Source organism: Stenella coeruleoalba, assembly GCF_951394435.1.
Source record: "Stenella coeruleoalba genome assembly, chromosome: 1".
Taxonomy (NCBI): domain Eukaryota; kingdom Metazoa; phylum Chordata; class Mammalia; order Artiodactyla; family Delphinidae; genus Stenella; species Stenella coeruleoalba.
In genome coordinates, this window is record NC_137169.1 from 145,065,079 (window position 1) to 145,081,042 (window position 15,964).

The 15,964-nt window shown below is 44.0% G+C and overlaps 2 protein-coding genes across 4 annotated transcripts in view; one reads left to right on the top strand and one right to left on the bottom strand.

Annotated features, from left to right (window-relative positions):
* Window positions 1–1,804, top strand: part of CAPN2 (calpain 2) — a 63,112-nt gene extending 61,308 nt beyond the window's left edge. The window contains exon 21 of the mRNA XM_079925586.1: window positions 846–1,804. Within this exon, the coding sequence (XP_079781712.1) occupies window positions 846–869 (24 nt within the window). The 3' untranslated portion in view covers window positions 870–1,804. The remainder of the gene's footprint in view (window positions 1–845) is intronic.
* Window positions 1,805–5,495: 3,691 nt separating this feature from the next.
* Window positions 5,496–15,964, bottom strand: part of TP53BP2 (tumor protein p53 binding protein 2) — a 68,160-nt gene continuing 57,691 nt past the window's right edge. For all 3 annotated transcript variants that reach the window (XM_079925552.1, XM_079925554.1, XM_079925553.1), the window contains exons 15-18: window positions 15,753–15,886; window positions 12,314–12,480; window positions 9,033–9,232; window positions 5,496–6,346 (exon numbers count right to left, since the gene is read on the bottom strand). In XM_079925552.1, the coding sequence (XP_079781678.1) occupies window positions 6,305–6,346; window positions 9,033–9,232; window positions 12,314–12,480; window positions 15,753–15,886 (543 nt within the window). In that variant the 3' untranslated portion in view covers window positions 5,496–6,304. The remainder of the gene's footprint in view (window positions 6,347–9,032; window positions 9,233–12,313; window positions 12,481–15,752; window positions 15,887–15,964) is intronic.

A 15,964-nucleotide genomic window follows, 5' to 3' on the forward strand; every position in this document is an offset into this window, starting at 1 on the left:
GAGCCAACTGCAAAATACGTTTTAGCTGCTTCCAAAGAACACTAACTTGCTTAAAACTCTGTGTAGCTCAGGAAATAACCCTCCCCTGAGACTGCAGTCTAAGGTAGAGGCAATACAATTGGGACCTAAACATGCCACGTGTGAAGTTTGGGAAACTGCAGCCCCCTTTATCCTTCTGGCTGGAAATCTCATTCCTCCCACTATTTTATGCGGCCAGCCTACTCAGACCATCCTCCCATTTCCTCTGAGAAACATCTCACCCACCGGCTTTCCCTCCTTTCCTAAGCCTCGCCTTTCACAGGTCCCTGGAGTTCCCCACACTCAACTCTCTTTTCGCTGAGGCTGCGACAGAAGAAGACCTCTCCTTCAGTTTGCAGCGATTGTTAGCCTTGCCTGCAGCTTGCAGTCCTGGGGAGCTTCGCAGAAGTCCTGATGTCCAGGCCCATCCCAGACTAATTTCATTAGAGTCTGATTTAAAGTTCGCAGATTACTCCAGTAGAGAACCGAGGTTGAAAACCACTCGTTTAAGGGCTATCCAAACTAACCTCTGATGTGACACTGAGGCAGGGATACAGAAATGCTAATTCGTGTTTTCCACGTTTCACGTGTTTCAGTCAACCCTGTAATACGATTCATGACCACCTAATTCAGATTTACGACCCTGTAAAAAGCTAGACTCTAGAAATCAGGTAGAAAAAATGTGAGTTAATACTCTGATATCTTAACCCTTGATCAGCTTTTCTCGTACAACAGTCAATCTTCCAGAATAATCTGTAGGTACTCAGATAGCCTTTTAATTCTAAGAATGCTCACTGAACTGATTTGGTTTTTTTCCTTCCCCACAGTGGCTGTGTTTTTCAGTACTTTGAGGTTATAACTGATCTGCCTGAAGACTTCTCATGAAAGAATCAGCCACGGACTAAGCATCCACAGAGAAACTTTTTATCTGGATCTTGAACTTATGGGAACATTTACTTAAACTGATGATTAGAGCTGAAAATGATGATACTATCTGCTTGAGAAAGCAGAACTTTCAGATATCGAAGTAAAAGATTTGCATATAATCGTACTAAATGCAAGCGAGTCACTTAACCCTTGAAAAACTTAGAGAAAACCTTCAATCTGTACATAGGATACACTTTCCTTTTACACACTTTCCTGTTTATAACAATATTAAATCAGGAAAAAATGCAGGGAGGTATTTAACAGCTGAGCTTAATTTAACATTCAGTCAAACCTTAAAGGACATAAGGTCCTTGCCAGCAATATTTAAAGCAACTTTGAGTTTAAAAATACAGTTGTGACATGTACCAAAGAGCTGTCCAGGGGTTACCATTTCCCTTGAGTAAAATGGAAAAATATGCTGCATCACGAAGGCACCTGAAGAGGCCAGGTGAGAAGCACATCTCTCATTTGGGCTAAATAAGAGACAGATTTTATATAAAACTGATTGGTTAACAGTGTGTCTGTCTCAAGTCCTCGCACATGTCTGGTCTTATAAACTGAGCGTTACGATACTGAAGGGACGCTCCTGTTGCTCAGCTGAAGTGATGACCCAAACCGGGGGTCCCGTCTGCAAGCCCACGGTGACGGAAGACAGCAGAGCTGTTCGCCGCCTGCCTCGAACCTTCCCAGACTTCACCGCTAGCGTTCGTGCATGGATTGGGGGGGACGCCCGTGGAAACCACATGAACGTGTTTCCTGGCTTCACCTTGGGTAAATGCTAGCGACACTGTACAGATACTGCCTTGTTGCCTTATCTTCTTGCAAATGTACTGTTCAATAAAGAGTCGCTCAGGCAATCGCACGTGGGTGCCGCTCTTCCTGAGGGCCCAGCGGTGAGCACACCCAGTTACATCCCGTCCCACTCTAGCCAGGCGCGCTCCCTCCCTCCCTAAATGCCGGTATTGAGAGGAAAGGGCAGCTGGCCTCCATTTCAGTGTGGAACTATAGAGCTTTTAAAAAATCCAATTCAGAAGCTTTGATAATGGACCAGAAAGTCAGCTCCAATTTCTACTGCTGCTTGGTCTCTGAAAGAGGTACCGGCAAGTCTGTGCTCCACCTGCCACCTGCCTGTCACTTTGGTGGAGGGGACAAGAGAGAGCCAGGAAGACATGCAGCTAAACCACAGGTCGGCTGCTGGGGAATCCTTGAGGAATCGCAGGAGGGAAAGATGTCAGACGACTAGAGAGAGGCAAATGGCAGCCTACTATCTCATGAAAAGATAGGAAGAGGGATTTCCCAAATTCAGCTCGCAGGAGTTTAAGTTTTCCTGCTTGCGGAGCATCTCAGGGCCCAGAGGAAGCGGGAACCAAGAACAGGCAGCACTTCCCCTGGTGGGGGGTGGGGGGTGATTTTCTCCGTTTAGTAGAACTGGGTTTGGGAGGGCTGGATGCTCCCAGTGACACGGGATTGCTATGGGAGGGGTGGGGTAGGGGGAGGGTAGGCTGACTACCGGAAGGGGAGAGGAGGGTGCTAAGGCGGTTGAAATACAGGAGTGGTAGAAATTGGGAGGGGAAGGGCAGGCAGGCTCCCCCCAGTCCACCCAGGCTGCTCCAAACCTTTCCCACTGTTCCGGGTGCTCTGCCCCTCCCGGTGCACTTTGACCTGCCGCACTGCCTGAAGCTGGAGTTCACAACTTCACTTTTAGTCACAGGATAAGAAATAATGCTTAAAAAAAAAAAAAAGATACATTATATGCTTATCGTAGCAAATTTAGAAAAGATTTAAAAGAGAAGGGGAGAGATTTCACAGGGGGAAAGAACCAGATGATAAAGTAAATCCCCCCCAGACTTCTGCCCCGAGGAAGTCACCCTAATCTAATCCCCCATTGCTCCCTTCCCTCCAGTCCAAAAGAAAAGCCCTCCCCGTCTCTGCTCTGAACTGCAGTCTCAGCCTATCAGCTGGCCCCTCTCTTCACACTCTCTTTCAGGTGCCTTAGGCCTGCCACCTGGTAACACACAGACCACCCGCCTCCTCCCGGCCTCCCCTCCTTCCCCCAGAGCCAGGCCTCCCCAGCAGCTACGCCCCTGCATCTTTCTGCGCCTCCTTTACCTTCTGCGATCTGGCTAATGGCCCGACCACTCTCCTGAAACTGCTTTTGATGATCACCACTTACCTCCCAAAGCCAAAAGCTATGAACACGTATCTGTCATCACCCTCCCCGACTTTGTGCTGCCGTCCCTGCCGTTCCCTCTCCCTCTCGGACACCCCCGCTCGCCTGCCTCCCTGGCTGACTCCCGTACTCTCCTGGTTAAAACCCCTCGGTGGCTCCACTGCCTTTAGACTCCAAGCACAGCTAGAGTTTACACCCTACCCTCCTTAGCAAGGCCCATTCTCCAGTTGCTTTATCCCCACTTATTTTTTCAACAATCTAAAAATTCCGCTCCCATAAAGATGTGAGCGCAGCATCGATGGTAACACAAGCGAAAGGCAGCCACGCGTTCAACACAAACGACTGGATGAATGACGTGGTGGAATACTACACCGCCATTAAAAACCATGCATGTGATGCAACGTGAAACATAAAACAGGACAATACAGAACTGCTTAAACAGTATGCTCTCAACTACGTGAAGAGAAAATCACAAGCAAGAATAGAAAGAAACAGGCCCGAATGTTAGTTAAGGATGCCTCCATAGTGGTCTTTTCCCCCCTGGCTTCATAACATTTTTCTATACTTTTAAGGAGCTTTTTTTTTTTTTTCCGGCTATGCCGCGTGGAGTCTTAATCACTGGACTGCCAGGGAATCCCCTATAGGGAGCTTTAATATACGGATATTCTGATAATAAAACAAGCAAGTAAAAATACCCCCAAAGGGAGAATAAAAACAAATGATGCCACAAGTTTCGGACTAAGGAAATAAAAGTGAGATGATCACGTTTTCCCAAATTTTCCCATCTTCCCTTTTCATACATTGGCGCAATTTGTTGCGGGTTTCCAGGTACCTTCACGTATAGTACTTAGTATGGTTTCCCTCGACCCCATCTCAGATTATACACACAAGGCTGAGTGTCCCGGGCAAGGTCACAGGATGGATAAGTTAAGTGCAGCAGCCCAGGATGAGAATCCATTGGTTTTTTGGCTCCTGTGCTGCTGTAACATGTTAGCCCAAACTTGGTGGCTTGAAGAACACCCACCATCTCCCAGTTCTGTAGGTTAAAGTCCAACACCTCTCTTATTGGGTGACGCATTCTTGCTGGAGACTGGAGGAGGATCTGTTTCCAGGCCCACTCAGGTTGGCAGAATTCAGGTCCATGTCGTTGTAAACCCGCGGTCCCCGTTTCCTTGCTGGCTGTCAGCCAGGGGTTTCCTCAGTTTCCACATTCCCTGGCTCATGACCCCTTCACCTTTAAAGCCAGCAATGGCAGGTCGAATCCCTTCACTTCAAATCTCGCTGACCTCCCCTTCGGCCTCATCTCTCCTGCTTGGAAGGGCTCAAGTTGGGCCCACCTGGGATGGGCCCAGGATAATCCCCCTATGGTCAGGTCAGTTGATGAGTAAATTTAATTTAAATCTGAAAAATCCTTCACGGCAGTACCTGGATTAGTGCTGGATTAAATAACCAGGTGTCTCAGTCCGCTCAAGCTGCTGTAACAAAATACCACAGGCTGTGTGGCTTAAATAACATTCTCGTGATTCTGGAAGCTGGGAAGTCCAGGATCAAGGTGCCAGCAGGTTCAGTGTCTGGTGAGAGTGGCAGCCTTCCTGGGGTGTCCTCACACAGTGCACCAGACTTCCTCTTATGAGAACACTAACCTCATTATGCAGACCCACCCTCAGGACCTCACCTAAACCTAATCACCTCCCAAGGGCCCCACCTCCAAATACTATCACACTGGGGGTTAGGGCATCAACATGAATTTTAGGGGGACACAGACAGACAGTCCACAGCACCACAGGACAGGAATATGAGGGGCTGGAGGGGCATCTTTAGAATTCTGTCTACCACACAGGTCTTCTGATGTTTCAACCATGTTGTCACTACTTCTGCATGACTCTGAAAGGCATCATATGTTCTGTCATTCATCTATCTTCCTTTTTTGCTAGAAGTTAGCTACTCATAAAAATGTATAAGGAAAAGGGACCACTGGTTTTTCTCACCTGTATCTTCTATTAAATGAAACAGTTTCACTAAGCAAAATGAGTTCCCCCAAAATTCACAAACTTGGTACCATATTAATAAAACGATGTGCAGACTGTGTCCACCTAAGTTTTCATCCCGTAAATGTATATAACTCTAAGAAGAATCTGAAATAAAACGAGGACACTGAAACAGCCTATCAGAAGCTCTAGGTAAAGGTACAAGTTTCTAGCACCATGGCCTCTAGGATCTTTAAAAAGCGTCTTAATTCTATAACAAAGACCGCCACGAGACTCACAAATTGCAAAACTGAGCAAAGAAATACTTACGTTTAATCACATGGCTGGTAAAAAAAAAAATTCTTATTATTTTTCAGCAGGGTACGATATTCCAATGGCTTAGGAACGTTAAACAAGGCTGTTAACGTGACATAAAAAACTAAAGCCGGTAAAAAGCTTAGAGTCAAAAAGTTTAACTTTATTACAATTGTTTTTAAAGTCAGCTATGATCTTGACAAATATCACGGGTAAGTCTATATAGCAAGTCTCTAATTTCCGAGATACAAAAGACAATAAATATAGATTCAAACTTCGGCCTAAAAACAAAAGTCTAAATCTAATTACCTGTAGTGTAGTGTGGTTTCAATATTTTGAATACATGACGCTACAAGAACTCATACCATAAAGTTATTGCTCACTGACAACCAACAAACAGTTCTTCACAGACGACACGCAAGTGTGCGGCACCTTCGAGCCTCCGTGTGAGTCCCCCATGGGCCTGCTGGTGCTGGGGGACAATCTGAGATGGCATCATGATGGCACTGCTCCTTCCGGTGGGAGGGCAGGGACAGGGGCAGGCAATGAAAAACGCCCATTTAAGCAGGCCCCGCAGCTGATCTCCCAGGAGCCCAATAAGTGGTCCCGTTTCTTGCAGAGAACAGGACGGTCACCGTGTATCTTTCGGAGTGTGACACGGAGTACCTGTATCCAGCGCAGAGTGGTCAGCTTCCTGCCAAGCTCCGTTCATTCCGTCGTGCTGAGTATCCTCCACCAGCAGTGGCTCTGCTCCAAGCCTTCATTTGCTTCCAGAGCCCGATCTTCATTGCTTTCAAGTTAGTTTGTCATTAAAATAAGTCTTACAAAATTTTTGCCACAAACAATCATATTATTTCTTCTTATTGGTAACAGATTAATTCTTCATTAACTAAAAGTGTGCAAAGTTTCAAGCCAAGCTCCTTTGTCTTGGTTTAATTCTTGGGTATAGCTGTAAAAAAGAATTTTAAAAATATTTTCATACCGCACAGACGTGGGAGTATAACACATTTTCAAGAAATATGGGGGGTAGGGATGGGTGCTGATGTCACAGGAAAGAAATTAAACCAAAGAAAGAACTCCCTGCCATGTGAAACACCCAGAGCTGCCCAAAGATTGGTATTTACCAACTCTTGTACAAAGGACATTCAAAGGTCACAGGGGTTCCCTCAACAGGGACAACGCCATGGTGCAGTGATATAGAATCCAGGATGCGGCCTTCCCTGGCGGCGCAGTGGTTGACAGTCCGCCTGCCGATGCAGGGGACACGGGTTTGTGCCCCGGTCCGGGAAGATCCCATATGCCGCAGAGCGGCTGGGCCCATGAGCCGTGGCCACTGAGCCTGCGCGTCCGGAGCCTGTGCTCCGCGACAGGAGAGGCCACAACAGTGAGAGGCCCGCGTACCACAAAAAAAAAAAAAAAAAAAAAAAAAAAAAAATCCAAGATGCTCTGAGCATTAACTCCATCTACACAGCCTACTGAACCGTAAATCAAGTCCAACAAGGACCACAAAGGACTAGAGGTGATTTGCAATACGCTATAAGCTCCAATGCTGGGAGCTTCCATTCCACGGGAAAAGATAAGAGGTTAAAAAGTCTCTATTTTAACTTTATTTCACAATGGACGTCACACAGACTTGAGACTATCAGGAACCAAATGCCACAGACTAAAAGTCTACAGATTTGAGGAAGGATAAGTGGAGTTTTTTGTTTTAGGATTTGGTGGTTTTGTGTTTTCCATAACAAGAGCTGGCAAGGAGGGTGTTCAGGAAGCCAAGAGCAACTCAAACTAGTCATTCAACTGGCAAACAGAACAAAACCCTCCTCCCCCTCCCCTAGACAAAGGGAAAAAAGGGTTTACTGAAACAAAGTCAAGCCAGACTTCCAGCCCAAACTGCAAAGTTAACTGAGGGATCAATGTTGTATCAAGGGTTGTTTTTCTCTGTGAGGAAAGATATTTTAGCCAATATAATTTTCTACACTTGTATGTGAGCCTCTGACTAAAACATTTATGCAATTTCCTTTTTTAAAAAAAAAACCTCAAAAGGAACCCAAGGAAGTTGTGTAGAGGCCACTTCTACCCAGGAAAGATCTCCAAAGAACCGAGAATATTTAAATGTCCGATTAAAATGAAAATCTGCAATTCAGTCCGCTGATTACAGAACCTCTGAAAGCCACCCAGGAGGCAGAGCTTGGTCTCTGACCAGCTGCTTCCACACTTGGGAACAAATCATTCTCCCCATGTTTCATTCACCACGGGACCTCTTTGTCAGAAAATTAAAGTTAAGACTCAAATAAGCAACTACTTCTAAGAGGTAGAGCTTTTCCCAGAAAAGAAGAAACTACAAGAAGCAGAAGGGCGTGCCTGTTTGCTCTCGGTGTTCATTAAAGAAGGAAAGAGGCTGCACGCAAGAGATTATGCTTCTCTGGCGCTAAAGACTTTGTAGAAGCAAACAGGAGGGAAGCAAAAGAGAACTACCTTTACATTTCTGCTTTCGTCTGGTAATTGGAAAGATTTTTTTAACGGGCTCCATGGCTTAATTGTTTTTTTCAGTTTCACTACTCTTTATCGTTTATAGTATGATCACACGAATGAATATTGTCCAAACCCCAAATGCTTATCTAATAGTAAATTTTGCTACCAGGAAGATAGCAGTCAGGATATATGATGTCATTTACACTGCACATCAAACCACAAAGGAGAAGAGTCAGGAGGAGGAGATACAGGCCAGAATCCAAGCTCCAGGTCCCAACACCGGGGTCATTTTAACGAGCTCTACAGAGAGTAATGTCCGGACAGCGGGATGATTCCAGACAGAGCCCTGGTTCAGGGCCTCGAGTGGGACAGAAGCTCTCTGCGGACACAGATCATGTCTGTCTGACAGCTGATGAAAATACAGTGAAAATATCTCCCATTTTTTGTATATTAGACTCTGTCCAACTATACTAGCCTTTCCCTGAAAATACTCCCCCCACCAAGAATGTCTGCCCACTGACAGCAGTCCCTTCAGACTAATACAGACATGTTATTGGATTACATGTGCTGATATGATTTGATTATTTTCTTGGTTTTTATGAAACTTAAAATCCAAAGGTAGAGAAAGAACAAAGAATCTTGCCTCTGGTGCCCTGTTCAAGTTCCCTAGCAGATTCGGAAATCCTGACTTAAACAAATCCAGGGACTTCCCTGGTGACGCAGTGGTTAAGAATCCGCCTGCCAATGCAGGGCCCTGGTTCGAGCCCTGGTCCGGGAAGATCCCACATGCCGCAGAGCAACTAGGCCCATGTGCCACAACTACTGAGCCTGCGCTCTAGAGCCCGCAAGCCACAGCTACTGAGCCCGCGCGCCACAACTACTGAGCCTGCGCTCTAGAGCCCGCGAGCCACAGCTACTGAGCCCACGCACCACCACTACTAAAGTTCACGTGCCTAGAGCCCGTGCTCCACAACAAGAGAAGCCACTGCAATGAGAAGCCCATGTACCGCAACAAAAAGTAGCCCCCGCTCGCCCCAACTAGAGAAAAGCCCGCCCATAGCAACGAAGACCCAATGCAGCCAAAAATAAACAAATAAATAACATAAAATAGATACAACATTAAAGAAACAAAAATTGTTTTGAAAAAAACATCCTTCACTTACTCCCAGCAAATTGCGTGGAACGTATCCCTCCTTGTCATTCAGGCGGGCCCACCACCATTCAATCTCATCTTCGTCTTCCCTGCGGATGATTGTCATGCAGTCTCCTTCTTTCATGGGTAGCTCGTCGTCATTCTGAGGTTCATAGTCCCAAAGGGCATAAATGACCCCTTTATTCATTATGCCCATCTTCTCCTGAACTCCTGAAATCATGTAAGATACAGAACAGAATATATGTAACTCAGAGGATACCACGCTCAGAACCTGTCACTCTATAAAGCCAAATGAGAAGAAATGGGGACCTGCTGGAATGGTAGAACTACTACATTAAACATTCAATAAATAAACTTCCCGGGGCCAGGGGGAGCAGAGGAAGGCCAGCCGTGTAGAGGGAACATATAAAAGACAAGTTAACATATGCTATCATCTCTAAACCAGCTCTAAAAACTAACCAACACCTTATAAGCAGCTCTCAAAACTTCTCTTACTCAGAATACAAAACGATTACAAACCCAGGAATAAAAAAAGAACTGTTCCAGTCTAGGATATTAAAAAAGTTAATGAAACATCTGTCCAATTTTAGCCTATTCACTGAGTGTAATGACCAAGGAACTCTGGAATCATTTTTGTTCTTTACCTAAAACTTAAAGCAGACAGAGAAAAATGACCAGAGTGTTGTGCCTATTAAAGTGGTCTCTATCAATTTCCAAATGTGGAAAGATAAAAGAAAAAAAATTATACAATGTTAGAATACAGAAATATGGCCAGGTATATTAGACAGGATATAAAAGTCTACATATAGTCAACTCTAAAATGATGAGAATCAGAATTCTAAAAGATACTGAAATCCACAAACTGGGGAAGGAAAAAAAATCCCCAAATGTCCACTTCTTACCAGAGTTAATAACAGATTTGCAAATGAACTACGACCTTAGGTTGTACCGTTCTCCATTTATAAGGCGGCGACGTTAATGAGCAGTAACAATCGTCAACGGGCAGGCAACATGGGGAAAGGGGAGGAAGAATTAGACAACAACGTCCTGGGCGAGTCAGAGGTCATTATCATTGTCACCTTTTTAGGAAAGCCAGGAAAATACCTGCTTGCCTGTGAACAGTTGGGTTTCTCAACTTATGCGAACCTAAATTATCATGAACTTATTTTTCCTGTGTCAGTTAATATGACACAGCACACACTACCTCTCACTCTGGGCAAAACAAGAAATTAAATCGTTCTTTTCCAAAAGAAGGCTCTACCTATCTAAATGGTCAGGTTTCTACTCATGGGGACAAGTAAATTTCCAACTTTCAAGTTATACTTGATAGAACTGTAACTCCACCAAGTTTTAAAGCACGCCAGACTCGTCATCTGGTTGGGATCAGAATGGTGCACTCAACATAACAACTTGAGTCTCATTTCCAGGAAACCATTAGGCATGGAAGACTATTTCTCATTACTTTGTTATTTACCAAACTAAGAGTTATGAGTCAACAATTTTCAAACGTTTCTGAGGGTCCTAAAAACATGCTCCATCTCAGTGGCAGTTTGGGAAATGCAAACTAAAGGCACAGTGAGACAGGCTTCCAAATCCACCAAAGGTCAAAGAGAACACAGAGCAAAAGGTACTCTCTGCTTGACGTATATTCCTGTGACCTGGCTATTCTACTTCTAGAGAGACACCAGAAGATGAGGACAAAAATGGTGGCCGAAGCCATGTTTATAATTGAATGCATGAATGGATAAATAAATAAAGGAAATAACTCAACATCTGCCAGAAGTAGAATGGAAAGATAAATTGTAGTAGAGTCCCCAAATGGAACAGTAGCGCAGTGAAAAGAAACAACAGCTACATGTAACAACACAGACGCATCTCAAAAACTATGGGGAATGAAAAAAGCAAGCCACAGAATCACCAGTATGGTTTATTTAATATGAAGGTCAAAAACGGGCAGAACTAAACAATATCAGTTGTGGGATTCATACAGAGGTGATATACCTATTTTTATAAATTCAAGGGGGCAGTCACCACAGATGTGAGAGGAGCTATATCAGGGCAGGGCCCCTGCTGACGGCAGACAGAGCTCATGGTCTGTTTCCCAAGCTGGATACCTGGATGTTTCACTGTGTTAATCTAGGATCATCATTACTTAAACTGCACATCTATGTCAGAAATGCTCTCGGTATCCACGATATATTTCATAAATTTAAAAAATCTGATCAAATGTCCCTAAATGTTTTTTAAAAAATCATATCCCATACTTACATATAGCTCGATCGCCAATACGTTTAATGTAACAAAATACATATTAATATAACATACTGATTTCAAAATGTGTCCATATGTCAAAATTATTCTTTGATGTAAAGTTGAGAACATAAACAGAGAGAGTTCATAAATATCAACGATAAAAACTAAGAGCTGAGAGACGAAGAAGAGAACCTGCAGTCTGTGGTTCTCCCTCTGACCCCTCTCCCTTCTCTCCGAGAGCCTGGAAACAGGCCTAGTGAGACTCGGAGAACAGTCAAACAGAGAAGACATTTCACCTCAGGCATCTTTCCATGCCTGATGCTTGAGTGGTCTGGGGTCCTGGGACGTACCTCCTCATTTGTCTCTGTCTTTTCCCCTTCTCCACTTCTCTCAAGCCAGACTAAAAAGAAACATTAACCTCAACTTCTAAGACTTGTAAATAAAAAAAATTTTCCTTGTAAATAACGGTGCCAATCAACATATATCCATCTAAAACTTCGTCCTTTTTTCTCTAGGGACAGAGCTGATGGGATGCATCAGAATCATAAACTCAAAAACAAGGGAACAAAAGAGTCAAAAAAATCAGTTCTAAAATATGGTGTTGCCTTTCTTTTCCTCTGCGACAAGTTCGATTTAGCAGGAAAACTTGGATCTGTGGATTCTTATTCCAACCCTGCATTTCTCTTGATCATCTTGCAGGGGGGTTCTGTTTACTTATTTGCACAGATACAGCATCACTCGCTAAGTACTGAAGTCTTACTAGAGGATCTTTCGATGGTCAAAAGCTATTAACCCTGCTAGGTCCAAGGCTGCATCACTGTCTTTTGTCTTTGAAGATGTCCCTGATAACAGCCGCTTCTAGGCACACACAAAAGCTGCATTCATGTTTGTGATCGAGGCTGCCCTATCTTCAATGCCCAGGACTATGTACAACACAAAATGCATTCCCAAATAATAAAAACCCTTTGGAACGATCCCCTAGAGATAAAGGATAAATGAATGCAGTAATCAGTGCACGTAAATCGAATTGTTCCGTACCGTAAAGAAATTGCGAGCACTGGGTGTAGCCTTCCTCCGTTTCCTCACATTTATCCGCAGCCGTCTGCATGTCACTGTAGGTCATGGCAAACACAGCGGCTCCAGACTCCACCAAGAACTTACACACCTGGACGCTGTTACAGGACGCAGCGCAATGCAGCGGGGTCCTGCGGACAAGGGTACAGCAAGGACTGGGGGTGCCTTCCTACACGGGACGACACCTGCCGCAACACGGCATCCGCAGGGAGAGCTCTCCAGCCTGTCACCCACCAGGCCCTTTCTCCTGAAAACTGCTCTCACAGATTTTTAAAAACGAGTTAAACATAGATGCTTGAGCCCATCCGAGAATTCCAGCCACAAAGAAAAATGTCGGGACGGCACTGGGGCCAGGGCAGCACCGCGGGTGAAAGGGATCAAGGACAGGAGTGAAAGGACATGCAATTCGTATACTGATCTAAAGCAGGATAGAATATATTTAGCTCCATGTTCTGGAGCATCCAGCCTGATTATTTCCGCCAGGATGGAGGACCTAACGTCTTTAAATAATAGGCCTCCCCTCAAAACACGTGCCTGGGCTTCCCTGGTGGTGCAGTGGCTGGGACTCCGCCTGCCGATGCAGGGGACGCGGGTTCGTGCCCCGGTCCGGGAGGATCCCACATGCCATGGAGCGGCTGGGCCCATGGGCCATGGCCTCTGGGCCTGTGAGTCCGGAGCCTGTGCTCCGCGGTGGGGGGGGCCACGGCGGTGAGAAGCCCGCATACCGCAAAAAAGAAAAAAACAAAAAAAACACGTGCCTGTAAATGTCCCTTTATCACCACCAATTTTGAAGGAATTAAGTTGCACATAAAGAACTACCTTTACCCAACATTTTTTTAATCCTAATTCAATTTTAATTGGAAAAAAAATTGCCAATTCAATTCAGACCAGAAAAATGACTGGAAAATACACATTTCAATCTATATTAGCAACCGGTTAGCAGGAACTTAGGAATACCATGACAAAGAATCTTCTCCACCATCTCAAATGTTTCATAATGTATTATAAATGACTCCAGATTCATGGTAAAGGTGGAAGAGCCGGGACCACTGCCCAAGCTCAGAAGATGGGCTGGAGGATGTTAATCAAGCCCTGAAGTACATGAGATTTCTTTACCCTTTTCTTCCCTCCCCTTTTTATGTTATTCCACTTGGGTCTTTCACAAAAGAAATTTATTTCCCTCCCCGCATATCCCAAACACTATCACTAATAATTTGGTGAATATTACTACAGACTTTTTTTTTTTTTTTTTGCGGTACGCGGGCCTCTCACCGTTGTGGCCTCTCCCATTGCGGAGCACAGGCTCCGGACGCGCAAGCTCAGCGGCCACGGCTCACGGGCCCAGCCGCTCCGTGGCACGCGGGATCCTCCCGGACCGGGACACGAACCCGCGCCCCCCGCATCGGCAGGCGGACTCTCAACCACTGCGCCACCAGGGAAGCCCTACTACAGACTTTTTAACTGCATGGCTTTTTAATTTTTTTAATAGTAAAAAATTATAATCTAAACTCCCAATATTAGGAAACAAAGACATTGTGACACATTAAGAGTTTGTTCTGCTTATGTTGTGAAGGTAAACTAAAAAAGTAGGCATAAAAAAGGCAAATACTGTTTGTTATCACTTATATGTAGAATCTGAAAAATAAAACAAATGAATGAAGAGAACAAAACATGCAGACTCACAGGTGCAGAGACCAAATCAGAGGTTACCAGTGGGGAAAGCCAAGAGAGGAAGAGATCAAGACGGGGATCGGGGACTAAGAGGTACAAACTATTATGTATAAAATAAATAAGCTACAAGGATATTTTGTACAGCACAGGGAATGTAGCTGATATTTTAATAACTTTAAATGGAGTATAACCTATAAAAATTTTGACCCTGTGTTATACACCCGAAACTAGTATAATATTGTAATTCACCTATACCTCAACTTAAAAAAAAAACCTATTGAGAGCTAAACTAAAAAAAAAATATAGGCATAAAAAATTATACATATAGGGCTTCCCTGGTGGCACAGTGGTTGAGAGTCCGCCTGCCGATGCGGGGGACATGGGTTCGTGCCCCGGTCCGGGAAGATCCCACATGCCACGGAACGGCTGGGCCCGTGAGCCATGGCTGCTGAGCCTGCGCGTCCGGAGCCTGTGCTCCGCAACGGGAGAGGCCACAACAGTGAGAGGCCCGCATACCGCAAAAAATAAATAAATAAATAAAAATAAATAAAAATTATACATATATACACATACATAAATGAGCTTGAAGGAAACATATTAAAATATCGATGGTGTTTACTTCTAGATTGTAGGATACAAATGGCTTGTTTTCCTCTTATTTCTCTATTTTGTACGTTTTCCACAATGGGCTCACATTACTTTTATAAATACAATTTTTTAAAAGTGCAACCAAAAATGCTTCTCCAAGAATTATTTATAACAAACAAAGAATTAGAAAGCAATCTAAACGTCTAGCAAGAAGGAGACAGCCACAATGAATGAGTCACAGCCATGTGGTAAGAGATGAGGCTTTTTCAAACCTATGCATATGGGTGTCTGCAACTTATATGTGTATACATGTAAATTTGATATTACAATTATTTCCATATTGAGAGAAATACAGGCTATAAAATTTAAATACTTGCATAAATATAGTGTGATTATAACTTAATTCTTTTTTATATAGAAAGAAGTAAATCTTTCCTAGGAATCATTATTAATCATTAAATCATAATTTAATTAATAATCATAATCATTAAATCATCATCCTAGGAATAATAATATTCGTCATTTACAATAATATCTCCTGGGTTTTAGCCACACACCAGTTCCACAAGATGCTCCATGAAAAATGGATTCCACGGTCAAAATTACTGGGAGAAGTTTACAAATTATAATCCCCTCTTAGACACACAGTAGTTTCAGGGAGGTGGGGGGACCCTGCTTAAATCAGCATTTCTCATATTCACTGAAGCATGCCAATGAACTGTGTACCACTTTGGGACATTTCTTATTTTTATTATTTAACTACTAAACTTCTGAAACTCCATCTGGGAAATTCCCTGGCGGTCCAGTGGTTAGGACTCTAAACTCTCACTGCCAAGGGCCTGAGTTCAATCTCTGGTCGGGGAACTATGATCCCATAAGCCATGCAGTGTGGCTAAAAAAAAATTTTTTATATAAAAAAACAGAACTCCATCTGCTTCCAGAACGGGAGTGAGATGACTATTACATGAAGACATATTAATTCCTTAAAAATGTCTCCCACGTCTCTCCTTCTAGATTACAAGCAGCATTGAGGACACGCACTGACATACTTCTTCCCTTCTAACAGCATCTACAACACTGCTCCTCCGCTGCCTACGCAGCAGATACAATTGAAGTCTGAGTGGAGTTTAAAAGAAAACCTTACCATCCATCACTGTCAGCAGCATTGACATTTACACCAAACTGTACCAGGAATTTAACAATTTCTGTGTGTCCTGCACACACGGCGTTGTGAAGAGCTGTGATACCTTCATCATTAGGTAGGCTTGGGTCATCAACCTGTAACATCAATAAGAACAAGGGTGATCATCACTCAAATTTTTTGTCACCTTAACTGTCAACTATTAACTGGCTCTA